Genomic DNA, 13,480 nt, shown 5'->3' on the forward strand with positions numbered 1-13,480 from the left:
CACCAGGGAGCCCTACACTTAAAGAACCTTAGTGATATTTTTTGAGATGAAACAGAAAAAGATGGTTCTCGTAGGTAGCAGGCTTCCACAATAATAGTTCCCCTTCAGGAAAGACTTTTCTTTATGGAGGCCCTGTGGACTGAGAGGATCATTAATGCACATTCTCAGAGGATTCCTCATGAGCCTGTCCGATCCTCTTGCCTTCCACTTGGTTGACCCTGGTAGAAACTGCCCTTTAAGCTCGGATCCCAGCTGAGCTTACCGACACCAAACCCTCCACCTAACCATTACATGTGAAAATGCAAATCTGATCTTGGAGTAGTGCCTGGGGGCAGCTCTCTACCTCTCAGTCTGTTGGAAGTCTTTCGTCTTGTTAGCAATTCCGGGCACAGGGCTCAACCGAGGACTCGAGATCAACATGCAAGACGGTGTACCTGCTTTTGTACAGCACATTTTGAAAAAGGCATTTTCCTTTTAATTAGCTCTGGAGCCATGAGCGTATTCTTACATCAATTGAGTGTGTGTGTGAGACATTTCTGGACACTGAGAAATAATTTTTTAAGCGGTCTTTGTCAGCAGTTTTATTGTTATTAAAAAAAAAGAATATATATTGACAGTGGAAAATACAGCTTTTAGATAAAAAAGCATTGTTTGAGACTCTTTATTGTGTCGTCTTCACACTGTTTATAACTTTGTCAATGAGTTTCTGGATCTCTTTCTGTCGTGCTGTCGCTCGGCAGATGAACTCCTGCAGCTTCTCTGCTGAAAGTGACGTCCCACCTAAGGCAGAGGGAAAGATTGTTCATGGTGATGACTTGTTTTCCTTCTGATAAAAGATGCCTACCCACAACTGTTGGCTTTAATTGAGATTCTGACTGACCACCATTCATATCTATGGTGTAGAAACAGCTGACCAAAGAAAAAACATCTACTCAAAATTAAAATTAAGTACATGACACTATCTTTAACCCTCCTGTTGTGCTCAGGTCAAGGAAGGAAGGAAGGGAGGAAAGAGGAAGGAAGGAAGGAAGGAAGTGGGGAAAGAATGAAATGAGGAAGGAACAAAGGAAAGGAGGAAGGAAGGAAGGAAAGGAGGAAAGAAGGAAGGAAAAGAGGAAGGAAGGAAGGAAGGAAGTGAGAAAAAGGGATGAGGAAGGAAGGAAGTAAGGAGAGGAAAGAAGGAATGATGAAGGAAGGAAGGAAGGAGGAAAAGAGGAAGGAAGTGAGGAACAGTCAAAAGAGATAGGGTCAATTTGACCCGGGAGCACAACAGGAGGGTTAAAAAAGGTGCAAATGGAAAACAATTTGACAGAAGATGGTTGAGCACACAGCTGTCTCCAAAGATCTATGAATTCTTTGGTGTGATTTTCCTAGCACCGTTTTCATATTAATCTCTATATGACAAAAACCAGCAGCAGAAAAGGGGCACTAGTGAGAATCTACATGTAGTCTACAAAAGTTTTCAAAATATCTCTTGCTTGAAAATTGGTGCAGCTTTTCAAATATGTTACTGACAGATCATTAACCTCTGACTTCACTTTTTTTTTCAATGTTTTCTAACTCTAAAAATATTGCTGAACTGCATACAGATGTAGAAATGCTAAATTGGACCAACTATAGAAAAAGAAATTGACAACAGGGAGAAACTGGAATAACCCAGAGCATAGGTGACACAGGTGAATGTTTCTGACCTGGTTTGTGTACAGAGCACAGTCGCCCTTCCTCGTCTGTCACCACAGTGAGCTGAGCGGTTGATAGACACTCCTCCTCGGCTGTTGGGTCTACGATCAGTATGGAGCTGTGCGGGGACAATTACAAAAGGTTCAAATCATACTTGTGAATACAGAATACAGTGGGGGGTTTTTTTTTATCTTGCCTAGACAAACAGCGTAGATTCACTTACTCATCAAAGACACAAAAGGATGCTCCGACTGGATGTTTGTGAATTTGCAGCCCGTGTCTCTTTTCTAAATTCACCTCTGGTCCACTCGTTTCTGTGTTGATGGTGACCTCTGGTAGTTGTGCTGTGTGAAGCAGAGAAACTTTGAATTGAATGTGCTGATAAAAAGCTGCTTTCATAACAGAGATAGAAGCTTTTTCTGGCCACAGCCATAAAGAATGAGTTAACTAAATGAAAATCAATACACTTATTGGATGAAACCAGTAAAAATACCAAAAGTTTACAATACTATCACACCTCAGGGCACAATTTGTCAGTGTTTCTGGTTATTTATGAGCTGTGAAAGGAAAGAACTATTTGTTTTTTGGCTTGAATCTGTTCAGTTACAGAGCAACTGTGGAGTTCATCACTGCAGCACGTACTGTTCTTCAAGGCACCCAGCAGGGCAATGATACAAGCATCCAACAAGTTCCCGTCGTAGTCGAGACACATGATGTCACAGTACAGCACCCAGCAGAGCTGCAATAAGAATGAGCAGAATTAGGATCCAATATTCACAACAATCAATAATCTAACTGCACCAGCGTTAATGTCCATGTGTCTATATTTACCTTTCCTCTCTCAATGCACAAGTCCTCTGTCTGGATCAGTTCAGAGCTACAACATTGATACAAAAAAACAAACTTAGGTCAGTTAAGGCAATGGCAGACATAAAGTGAGTCAGCACATTTGATGTTGCTAGAAAATGAAAAGTCAGAAATATGGAGAAGTCAGCTGTACCTTTCGATTACATCAGCGATAAACTGGCTGGCTGCTTGTGCTTGTTCTCCTGGTGGGCCCGGCCGAAACCGAGAGGAACACAGAGGCGGCAGGTCCACATTGGGTACTAGTAGGGATGGAAAGTTACTGAATATTACTACTTTAGATATTTACTCAAACTGAGGCACACAAGGTGAAGATACTATTTAATGATTTTTGTTCCAATAGTTTCCTAATAACTTGAGACTAAAAAGTATAGAAAATGGTGATTATTCCCTTCAAACTTTGCTTTTGTGACCTGGACAATGATATCTTGGAAATTCCAACAGAAACACAGGTGAATTTGTACATTTTTAATTCACATAAAGTCAGACAAACAACATATGAATCAAAATAAACCTGATATATCTATACTAAAGTTATCCAAAAAAGACCACAAAAGATTTAGAGGAGAGTAGTTTTTCTGAGAGTTACTACACAAAATCACTTTAAAAAAAATCAGCCCCATATATAGTCTCCCATCATCGTATTCACTGACTCATGTTGGATTTCTGACTTTATGTGAATGAAAGTGTGCAAATGTGCTTGTTTTCCTGTTTACTCTGTACTCTCATGCTGTACTCACCGATGTAACCTTTTCCTGGTGCCTCCACTGTAGGGTTTGTCAACTCCTGCATATAAAGAAACACAACAAAGTGAGAGGCTTTCTTTTCATCATTAAATATCTGTTCACTTCATTCAAATAAAGTTCTGAACTGCTGAATTTCATAATCATTTACCGCTTTGATCCCACAGATGACCGTGGTGTTTCCAACCTTAACCAGAGCTGAGCCATCTGCTGTGGATATGGACCCTGTACAGAGCAGCCAGGAAAAGAAAAAAAATACTTGTAGTGTAAAGAAAACATAATAATGCATCATTTACAGTAGAGATGATCATCAGCACTGTGCTTCACCTATGTTTAGTGTTGTAGCTCTGAATTCTGACAGATCCCGTCCATCAGGTCGACAGTTTTCTTTCTGGAAAGGGGTTAGGGAAAAGTTTGAAGTTAGACAATTCAAGTATGTAGTACGACCTACACATATTCACAGCTAACACACACACCAGCAAACATCAGTATGACACCAGACATGCCTTCGTGGGATGCTTCTCATTAGCTTCACCTAAAATCAATGCCTTACAGATAATGCTACATATGATTTTCTGTATGTGAAGTTTAGTATTGGGCAGTTACACTTGTAGCATTAGCAGACTTACAAACTAGTATTTTATTTAACCATTTGCTATTTAGGTAACATGACTGTGAGAGAACTTAGTCTTTTCTGTTATTTGTATTTCATGTTGTTTTGTTGATATGGTGATTTGGTGATTTGTCCATAATCTGTTATTTGAGTGCCTTGTCTTTAGTGTGGAACCCAGGAAGGATAATTGTTACTGAAATTATAACTTGTAGGGATCCATGTATAACAGCTGCCACTGACAGTAACAATTAACAGCATCATAACTCAACAGAAAAGGTTTCTACCAACTGTGAGCTGAAAGTTGACACGTTTTGTGTTACTATCACTAACCAGAAAACTCCTGTGGTACTCCAGAGGCTCAGCAGTCCTGCAAGGGTTAAAGTTGACAAGGAAAGGAAAGAGGAAAAGTTACTGGCTTGAAGAGACTGAAACAGTCATCGATCGACTTATTAGCTGTGACGGATGCTGCTTGTCCGCTTGTTCATATTCAGAAATGAGTATTTAGTTATTACTCCTGCGAACAGGATGGGAGGTTTGGTTTTTATCATGTAACAGCTGAAGTCTTCAGTAGTCAGATTTATAGGAGATGTATCAACACAGTTCCAGCTATCAGCTAAGTGCCCTCCTAACAGTTTGACAAAAAAAAACGTGCCTTATTTTAGTCGATAATCAGATTTAATCTAGCCATACTGATGAATTCATTTCGTAGCTAAATATTAAACACATTTAGAAAAACGTGTAATTTTCTGACACTCTTACTTGAAACCGGCCGCCATGATGTTTTGATTAACCACGTGGGTTTGGTGTTATACTACGGTAGCCGGTAGGAGGAAACACGGCAGGGTCAAATGCGATTTCGCCGAAATAAATACCCCTTACATTTATATTAAATAATACTAATAGTGATGCATTTAATAAGTACTACACTTTTAATCCGCAATAGCATTCAAATCAAGTCTCCACAAACAGGCCTACAATTTATATTGCCTTCTTATTTAAACAATATCTTTACTCCAACCAGGTCGTTTCAAATATTAAAAAGCTCAGGGTGTAGCAGTGTAAGGGTGAAAGTGATCAGATAAACAAAATAAAATAAATAACAATGTATAGTAAACAATCTCTGTAAATAAATCTGCAATATATTAAATGTGCAGTATTCAGAAATTCTTGAGATTATATATATTTGTTTTTAGTGGGAGTGGGAGGTACTGGTAGCTGTGGAATTCATCTCCGGTTGAAAGTGCTCCTGAGCTGTCCCCTTTATGCACATTAAAAAGCCTGCTACGGTGTGGTTAGGGATAATAAATTGTCTCCTCAGTGACACATACTATAATAATGTTGAATCACTCCCGTCCACTAGGTGGCAGCGTGTGCGTCGCTGCTCTCTTGCCTCCAAATGATGATGTGTCGCGATACAACCACTTCCGCGTCGCCACAGTGTTCACTTGTGATTGGAAGTGGAGTTCACTGAACTGCTCACAGGATAATGGAGATATAAGGACCCTTATTCAGTGCCTCCGTTTTATAAACAATCTTGTAGGTGTTTGTTTCCTTCAGTTTCCTGGGAGGTCTGCCGGGAGGAAACAGGTTAGCTCTGTAGCTAGCTGCTTTTGTGGGCTGTAAGTGGCATTTAGGGTTTCTCATGGTAAATGGATTGTCTCTGTGAAATAGTTCAAGCCTTGGTCGCGGTGGCACTTTTGGCCTTGATTGTGGTAAGTAATCACACTGTTCAGTCCATGTTGTGTTGTCAGAGCGTTGTTGAAACTCATTGTAACAAGCGTTTTCTATGTAAGAAGTCAATTGTGTACCTTCCCTTGATTTTTGACACTTCCTTTCTGCATTTCTTCTCTTCATAAACACGTACATTGCATCCGGAAAGTATTCACACGACTTCACGTCCTCCACATTTTGTTAGGTTACAGCCTTATTCCAATATTGATTCAATTCCTTTTTTCCCCTCATCAATTTACACACAATACCCTATAATGACAAAGCCAAAAGGGGTTTTTAGAAATTCAATTTCAAAGTATTCACACCTTTGCTATGACACTCAAAATTGAGCTCAGGTACCTCCTGTTTCCACTGATCATCCTTGAGATGTTTCTACGACTTGATTGGAGACCACCAGTAGTAAATTGATTGGACATGACTATATGTCTATAAAAGGTCCCACTATTGACAGTGCATGTCAGAGCAGAAACCAAGGAAGTCAAAGGGATTGTCTGTGACAGGATTGTATCAAGGCACAGATCTGGGGAAGGGTACAAAAAAACCAGACGGAAGCATCTACTCAGTAAAAGGCACATAACAGCCCACTTGGAGTTTGCCAGAAGGCACCTAAAGGACTTGCAGACCTTGAGAAACAAGATTCTCTGGTCTGAAGAAACCAAGATTGAACTCTTTGGCCTGAATGTCAATCATCGTGTCTGGAGGAAACGAGGCTCCTCTCATCACCTGGCTAATACCATCCCTACGGTGAAGCATGGTGGTGGCAGCATCATGCTGTGGGGATGTTTTTCAGTGGCAGGAACTGGGAGACTAGTCAGGATCGAGGGAAAGATGAACAGAGCAAAGTACAGAGAGATTCTTGATGAAAACCTGCTCCAGAACGCTCAGGACCTCAGACTGGGGCGAAGGTTTGTCTTCTAACAGGACAACGGAGTGGAGTGGCTTTGGGACAAGTCTGTGAATGTCCTAGCGTGGCCTAGCCAGAACCCAGACTTGAACCTGATTGAACATCTCTGGAAAGACCTGAAAGTAGCTGTGCAGCGATGCTCCCCATCTAACCTGACAGAGCTTGAGAGGGTCTGTAGAGAAGAATGGGAGAAATCCCCAAATACAGGTGTGCCAAGCTTGTAGCTTCATACCCAAGAAGACTTGAGGCTGTAATCGCTGCCAAGGGGACCTCAACAAAGTGATATTTCAGTGTCTTTTTGGCTTTGTCATTATGGGGTATTGTGTGTAGATTGATGAGGAAAAAGAGGAATTGAATCCATTTTGTAATAAGGCTGTAACATAACAAAATGTGGGAAAAGTGAAGAGGTGTGAATTTCTGGATGCACTGTAAATTTAGTTGTGTATCCTAAGAAGAAAATGCTCCAAAGCAGCAAAAGTAGTCCACTTTTTTTTGACTTTTTGTGAAAAAACAAATTCTCAAAAGTTAAAATTTTTAAAAGATAAGGGATGAATACAGGATAAAAACACAAAATCTTTGCCCCAAATCATGACTGACTCTGCTCTGTTACATCACAGGCCTCAATGGAAGGTTTAAATACAACCAAGCATATCTCCTGTATCCATTTCATTTAAAACAGTACCTGTAAGTGTGTAAATGTACCTGAAGGCAAGAGTAATCAGATCACCATTCTCAATTCTCTCTCTTTTCAGTTGTTAGTTATAGCACACGTCACTGCCGGAATGGTGAACCTGACACGGCACGAGAAGGAGAAATACTTCCTCAGCGCCACAGGAGAGAAGGAGCTCTTCCCCAGTCTACATGATCCACACTCCATAGATCTCTCCGTGGTGATTCCGGCCTACAATGAGGAGCTCAGAAGTGAGTAAAGTGGGAGTGGGGGAGAGAGGTAAACCCAGGTTTCTGCCAAGAACGTCTGTGCAGTAACTGCAAATTGGTGAATCATTTCTTCATGTCAGAAATAGTGAAAAATGGCTCTTATTATTTCCCAAAGTCTAAGCTGTCATTGATTGACTTTTCCTGTTGATGTCTGGAGATACAGCAAAACGAAAGCCATGTTTAACCTGTTTATATAACACATATACAATGAAAAAGTTTTAAAGACCTAATATTTTCAATTCCTCATTGAGCAGTTGAATAATAAATGCACAGTTTACTCTGAGATTAATGATCAATTGTGCTTGTGATTGTGTCATTGCAGTGCCTGTGATGTTGGATGAAGCTATGGAGTACTTGGAAAAAAGACCTGTAAGTAAAAAGCCTCACACAGGTGGTGCTTAATTCAGTTTTCATCGTGTTTTGACATGTTATTCTCAAAGGTACCAGTAGGTGGCAGCATTTAACTGGAAAAAGTGCTTTGTGTGCTACAAATCCCACATGTTAATTCCTTTCTGCAGAAACAGCACCCCTCTTTCACTTATGAGGTCATTGTGGTTGACGATGGCAGCAAAGACAAAACCACAGAGGTAATCATTTTTATCCTTTTTTTTTGGAAATATTTCCCCAAGATTTCTATTTTTGCTCAACTCCAATAGAAATGTGTTTTGTGATGTGCTGCCAGGTTGCTTTGCGGTACACTAGGAAGTACGGTGCAGATAAAGTGCGTGTCCTGACGCTGGTGAAGAACAGGGGGAAAGGAGGGGCTGTGCGGATGGTAAGATTGTAGCTGTCAAACCCATGTTTGCAACAGAATGCTGTGCACTTCTTGTTGATTTGACATTTGTATGTTTTGTTTGTCTCACTTAAAGGGAGTTCTGAGCTCCCGAGGGAAAGTCATTCTGATGGCTGATGCTGATGGAGCCACAAAGTTTTCTGACATCGAAAAAGTTGAAGCTGGCCTTAATGACCTCAGTCCGAAACCGGTGTGGTGGTGCTCTTTTTTTGTTGTTCTTCTGTCTCATATATTGCTGTGTGTAATGTGTTAAGAGAGAGCAATTTGAGTGTTGCCATCCTAAAAATGCCTCTCTGTATATGCAGGACAATATGGCAATTGCCTGTGGTTCCAGAGCTCACCTGGAGCAAGAATCAGTAGCTCAGGTAATTATCAGTCTTTTTGTCTGCTTGAACAACAGAGCATTGTAGACTATATCTGTTTAACCACTGTTGTGTCTGTGCCACAGCGATCCATGTTTCGTACATTCCTTATGTATGGCTTTCACTTCCTGGTGTGGTTCTTTTGTGTGAGAGGGATCAAGGACACACAATGTGGCTTCAAGCTTTTCACACGTGAGGCTGCACTGAAGACATTCTCTTCTCTCCACGTAGAGCGATGGTAAGGACACGTAATATGCTGTAATATGATGATATGGCTGTCATGTGCACTTTTGCTAAAAAAAAAATTACAATTAGTCAAACCTTAATCAGTATGATGTTAAAATATGCTAATCAGAAGTATTTATAATGTCAACCAACAGGTGGTTTAAAAATGTCATATCTGTCTAATTAACAGACAAAACCTGTTTAAATAAACATATTTCTAGAAGTGCAACCAGCTAACCAGTGCCTGACTCATTTTAGGTTGAGCCAGTTATAGAATAATGAAGTGCCTGTTTAAAAGCGGTGCACACCCACACAGGTGTTTTCAGTTATTCTTGATAATGAAACTTTGTCAGGAGCTATGTTTGGAATTCTAAGACATCACAAAACTCCCTGTGGCCAATAACAAAAGGTCACAGGGGAAGTTGTACAGTCCTAACAGGTGCAGTAATTCTGAAAGTCAAGAGAATGAGATGTCAATCAAGCCCTGTTTGACATGAGGAGAGATCTAATCATCTCATAAGTGAAACACTTGTGTGGATGGACTGTAGGTGTGTGGGTGCTTAAATACTGTCTAATGAAGCTTGTTATGACTGCAATGTGCTGGCATTTAATACATTTTATGATAGTGGTATGCTACCCTGATAACAGCCTTTTTTTACACAATAAACATGTTTTTCTGCAAACCTGTTTTTCATTAAATAAAAAGAAGTCCTTCCTCTTAAAGGCTTAATGTCTGGACACAAGCAACTGCACAATAACTGCACAACCAAGTACTTCTGCTATATTTAATAAAGATTTTGTTGCCTGAACAACATTATGATTGAAGTCAGGAGCTATTTAGTCAAAGAATGAGTAAACAAGATTATGAATTTCAACAGACATTCATTGCCAGCTTTTGACATTCTTCAGGACTCGATAATATTTAGGTCTGTCCCAACTAAAGTACTGCAGTTCTGCACCCAGTTGTAGGAACTAAACTTAAAACATATACACTTTAATGATACAACATCTCTTGCACACTTTTGTCTTTCTTCTCCCAGGGCTTTTGATGTGGAGCTCCTGTATATAGCCCAGTGTTTTAAAATCCCCATAGCAGAGGTGGCAGTCAACTGGACCGAAATAGAAGGTATTTCATTGAATATGTACAAAGCCACCTATCTTTAGTTCTCTTAATATGTCTGTTGAAATGTTTCCAAGTCTGTGATTCAACAATTTTATTTCTTGTAGGTATTCCTTGTTTAACAGGTTGCTAATAATTGGATATTCTAGTTACTTGTTCATCTATTTGGATTTTATGCTCATGAAAGATTAATTTTGTTCTTTGTTTTTATATGAGCTAGTTCTTGTTACTGTTGCTTTCTTTGATGCTTCTCAACATCCTGGCCTGAGATTGACAAAGCGCCTGTCTTCCAACTACTTACTTAAGCTTACCTAGCGCTGCTGTGATAAAGTCATTTCGGATGGAGTTACTGCATGGCCTGTCAGCAGTAAATGTTAGCAAACTGGCATATGTCCACCTCCCATTTGCACAGTAAAAGCCTCAGCTGAGAATTAAGTGCCTGTGTGTTTGTTCTGCCAGGGTCTAAACTGGTCCCGGTTTGGAGCTGGCTGCAGATGGGACGAGACCTGATTTTCATTCGTCTGCGATACATCACCGGGGCCTGGAAGCTGCAGTCAACACACAAGACTGACTAACCAATCAGACAAGCCCTCGTATCAAAGATTGGGTTGTCAAACCTTTGGATGTGGTGGGATTAACAACTGTGTACATCATTCAATGTAATCAAAGAACAAAGTACTGTATATATCACATCCATTGCTCTCCAGATGTTGTCTCTGGGTGTGAAGTATGGACACGGTTGCAAGCTCCTCATGATCCTGCCTTTCTTTTTTTCATTGGGATATCGGCTTGTGATGGCCAATGTTACACGAACATCTGTTGCCACGGCTTACAGAAGGCCTGTATGACTGATCTGTGTACTAAGTTACTTATTGTTTATTTTGTGGCCAATCAGTAAGGTGAGAAAGACTTGTAGTAAAATGTGGAGGGTCCGATCATCTTTTGTTTAATGAATCAGGAAGTCACAATGAATGTTAATATATGTGATTTTCAAAAGGAAGGGATTGTTTTTTTAAGGACACATGACTGGGTTGTTGTACTGTATGACTTGAACGGAAATAAAAAAACAAAAAATTAATGATTTATTATCTGAAAATCATTATCATTCTACTAACAATGTTTTGTTTTGGTTAAAAGCCTTGCTGCAAATTTGTTGACCCTTTAAGCCTGAGCTAATGGATATTGCTGAGGCAGGTTAAGAAGGCATTATAGCAGTCAGAAAGAAAGCATGATGTCTGAATCTTAAAGCTGAAGAAGAGAACTGTTTGTTTGTTTGTTTTTTGCAGTGTTACTGAATGGCTGTTTTCATCTTAGATCATTGGCATCAAAATTGGGCTCCCTGTCTGTCAGGCATCCTACAGAGTACTGTCAGGAAAATATCTGTAAAATTGTCTAAAATTAATCCACTTACAGTTTGATGTGGTATAAAATTAGATTTAACAACTGTTATTTGGGATGAACTGTATAAAATGTCTATGGGTGGTGGTAGGACGCTGTTATCATGAGTTTGGCCTTTCCTGAACATGAAAGAAAACTGGGGAAACCCTGCATTTGGTAATGTATCACCAAGGCATCCCTTTGCCTGTCTCCTATAACCTCATGTGAACATCATCTTGGAAAGCATCCAGGAAACGTTTTTGCGGTTTAAGCAAATTATCTTTCTTATGCAAGCCAGAGGTCTGGGTACGAGCTGATGCAGACAGACGTCTCTGGGGCCTCCCCGGGCCCCCGAGAGCGCATCCTGTTTGTGTTTGCAAGCAGACAAGACACAGAGGCAACAGAAAGTGTTCTGGCTGCTCTTTTCTAGTTTTACATGTGTGAGGTATTTTACTGATCCATGTCTTCTGATTTCTACCTATTCACTGTAGGCAATGGTAACACAGTTAAGATTTAAACCTAAAGAAACACTTTATATTATTAGAAACGATATTTCTGCAGGTGACTGGACAACAACACTAAAGCTGCTAGAAAAAAAAAACATTATTATAGTATTTATTATTGTATTCTCTGTCATGCTTATTTTTAACAAGAGAAAAAACTTCTTTTTTTTTTCTCTCTGTCTGATGGACCACCACCTATTTCCGGTGCACTGGCAGCTGATCGGGCTGAATGTTGATGCTCCACCAGGTGGCTGGAAAAAAATCATAGGGTTTTGGACTGGATCCCTAGAGTGGTTTCACTTCGTGTTGGGAGTATTGTTACGTTCCGCAGCAGTTGCTGTAAACTGTGAAAATGTCAAACTTGTAGACTCACTGTCGCCAGCCGGGCTTGCGTCATTAACTGGACCAGTCACGGCACTCCCAATAAAGGATCGTATCCATCCGCAACAAGAAAGACCTCCGCGTGGCTCCCAACAAAAGATGATGAAATAATTTAAGATTTATAAAAGGAAAAAAAACAAATACGAAGCTTGATTTCACAACATGATGGAATTTATGGGAGACGACAGTTGACGACAGCTATCTCTCCACTGCTCCAAGCGATTTTTTACTTTGAGCATCTTTGAGGCTACAGGTGCATGTTATATATTTGTTTCATTGGTCTCTGTTGGAATATCTCAAGGTTCTAATTTCATACTATAATCTAAACAACGATTTAAAAACATGTAAACAGGCTTGGAGCATCTGTAATTGACAACCTGTTGTAAAGTTAAAAGAAAATGAAAATACAACAGTTTCACCTAAATCCACCACCTTAATCGCTATTAATAGTGTAACATAAAGCCAATGAGCAAACCACTAAGTATAAAGTTATCAGGGAATGAAATAAAAATATACCTCAAACGTTTTATAACGTTGTAAATGTAAAACTCAAACACTATAAACAACAACAATATCGCTGTAAGGCTGCAGCAGCATTTGTCCTCTAGGAAAGTTCATTAGCCTACATTATTCTGGAGGAAGGGGAACAGGTGTGAGTGTTTTCCATTTAGAGCCACTTAAAGCCTGACAGGGAGACAGGGCATGGCTCAGGTGGCACGCACGTCACACACGCGCACGTGCGCACGTTGCTACTGCTGCGGTCCCTGAATCAGAAATCCTTGAAATCCTGGGAAACTTCCAGGAGGACCATGAGGAGGAGGAGGGGAGGCGGAGGGATCTTGTATGCAGGCGCTGCGGTTCCAGCCAGGCTGACGCCGCCGAGGCTGTGTGGCTCTCGGCTGGGGCTGCTGGAGGAGTGGAGGCTCCGGGCTCTGCAGACCTGCGTCAAGACTGCTGCACAGCACCGGGACGAGACCGGAACAATGCAGGGCTTTATGTTCACAGTAAAGGCGGAAGTTCAGTCATTAGTAGTTGAGGTATAAGCATTCACTTGAGACATTTTGCAGTGATTGTGAATCCCTAAATAAAAGAATGATAGCTTGATTCGTATTTAAATTAGTATGAGGACCTACATGGTGCAAGCTGATAATATATTAAATGTGCTTTTATTTAAAGTTTTCTTTATTTAAATTATGAATCGCCTATGTAATGTAACTCTTATTAAGTATGACAAGTATGTATGTA

The 13,480-nt window shown here is 40.3% G+C and overlaps 2 protein-coding genes across 2 annotated transcripts; one reads left to right on the top strand and one right to left on the bottom strand.

Moving 5' to 3' along the window:
• Positions 1–651: 651 nt before the first annotated feature.
• exosc8 (exosome component 8) lies at positions 652–4,678 on the bottom strand. The gene is made up of 11 exons (XM_053331811.1): positions 4,660–4,678; positions 4,231–4,267; positions 3,615–3,678; positions 3,439–3,512; positions 3,285–3,330; positions 2,681–2,786; positions 2,512–2,557; positions 2,323–2,419; positions 1,904–2,024; positions 1,692–1,798; positions 652–780 (listed from the first exon to the last, which is right to left on the bottom strand). Exons 1-11 carry the CDS (start codon positions 4,674–4,676, stop codon positions 662–664), a joined length of 834 nt encoding a protein of 277 aa, XP_053187786.1. The 5' UTR covers positions 4,677–4,678; the 3' UTR covers positions 652–661.
• A 668-nt stretch (positions 4,679–5,346) lies between these two features.
• alg5 (ALG5 dolichyl-phosphate beta-glucosyltransferase) lies at positions 5,347–11,063 on the top strand. Its single transcript, XM_053331332.1, has 10 exons — positions 5,347–5,612; positions 7,288–7,456; positions 7,797–7,843; positions 7,993–8,061; positions 8,157–8,249; positions 8,344–8,457; positions 8,573–8,632; positions 8,716–8,867; positions 9,895–9,980; positions 10,434–11,063. The coding sequence occupies exons 1-10, from the start codon at positions 5,550–5,552 to the stop codon at positions 10,547–10,549; spliced, it is 969 nt and encodes a 322-aa protein (XP_053187307.1). The 5' UTR covers positions 5,347–5,549; the 3' UTR covers positions 10,550–11,063.
• The last annotated feature ends 2,417 nt before the right edge of the window (positions 11,064–13,480 follow it).

This window comes from Scomber japonicus, chromosome 13 (genome assembly GCF_027409825.1).
Source record: "Scomber japonicus isolate fScoJap1 chromosome 13, fScoJap1.pri, whole genome shotgun sequence".
Taxonomy (NCBI): domain Eukaryota; kingdom Metazoa; phylum Chordata; class Actinopteri; order Scombriformes; family Scombridae; genus Scomber; species Scomber japonicus.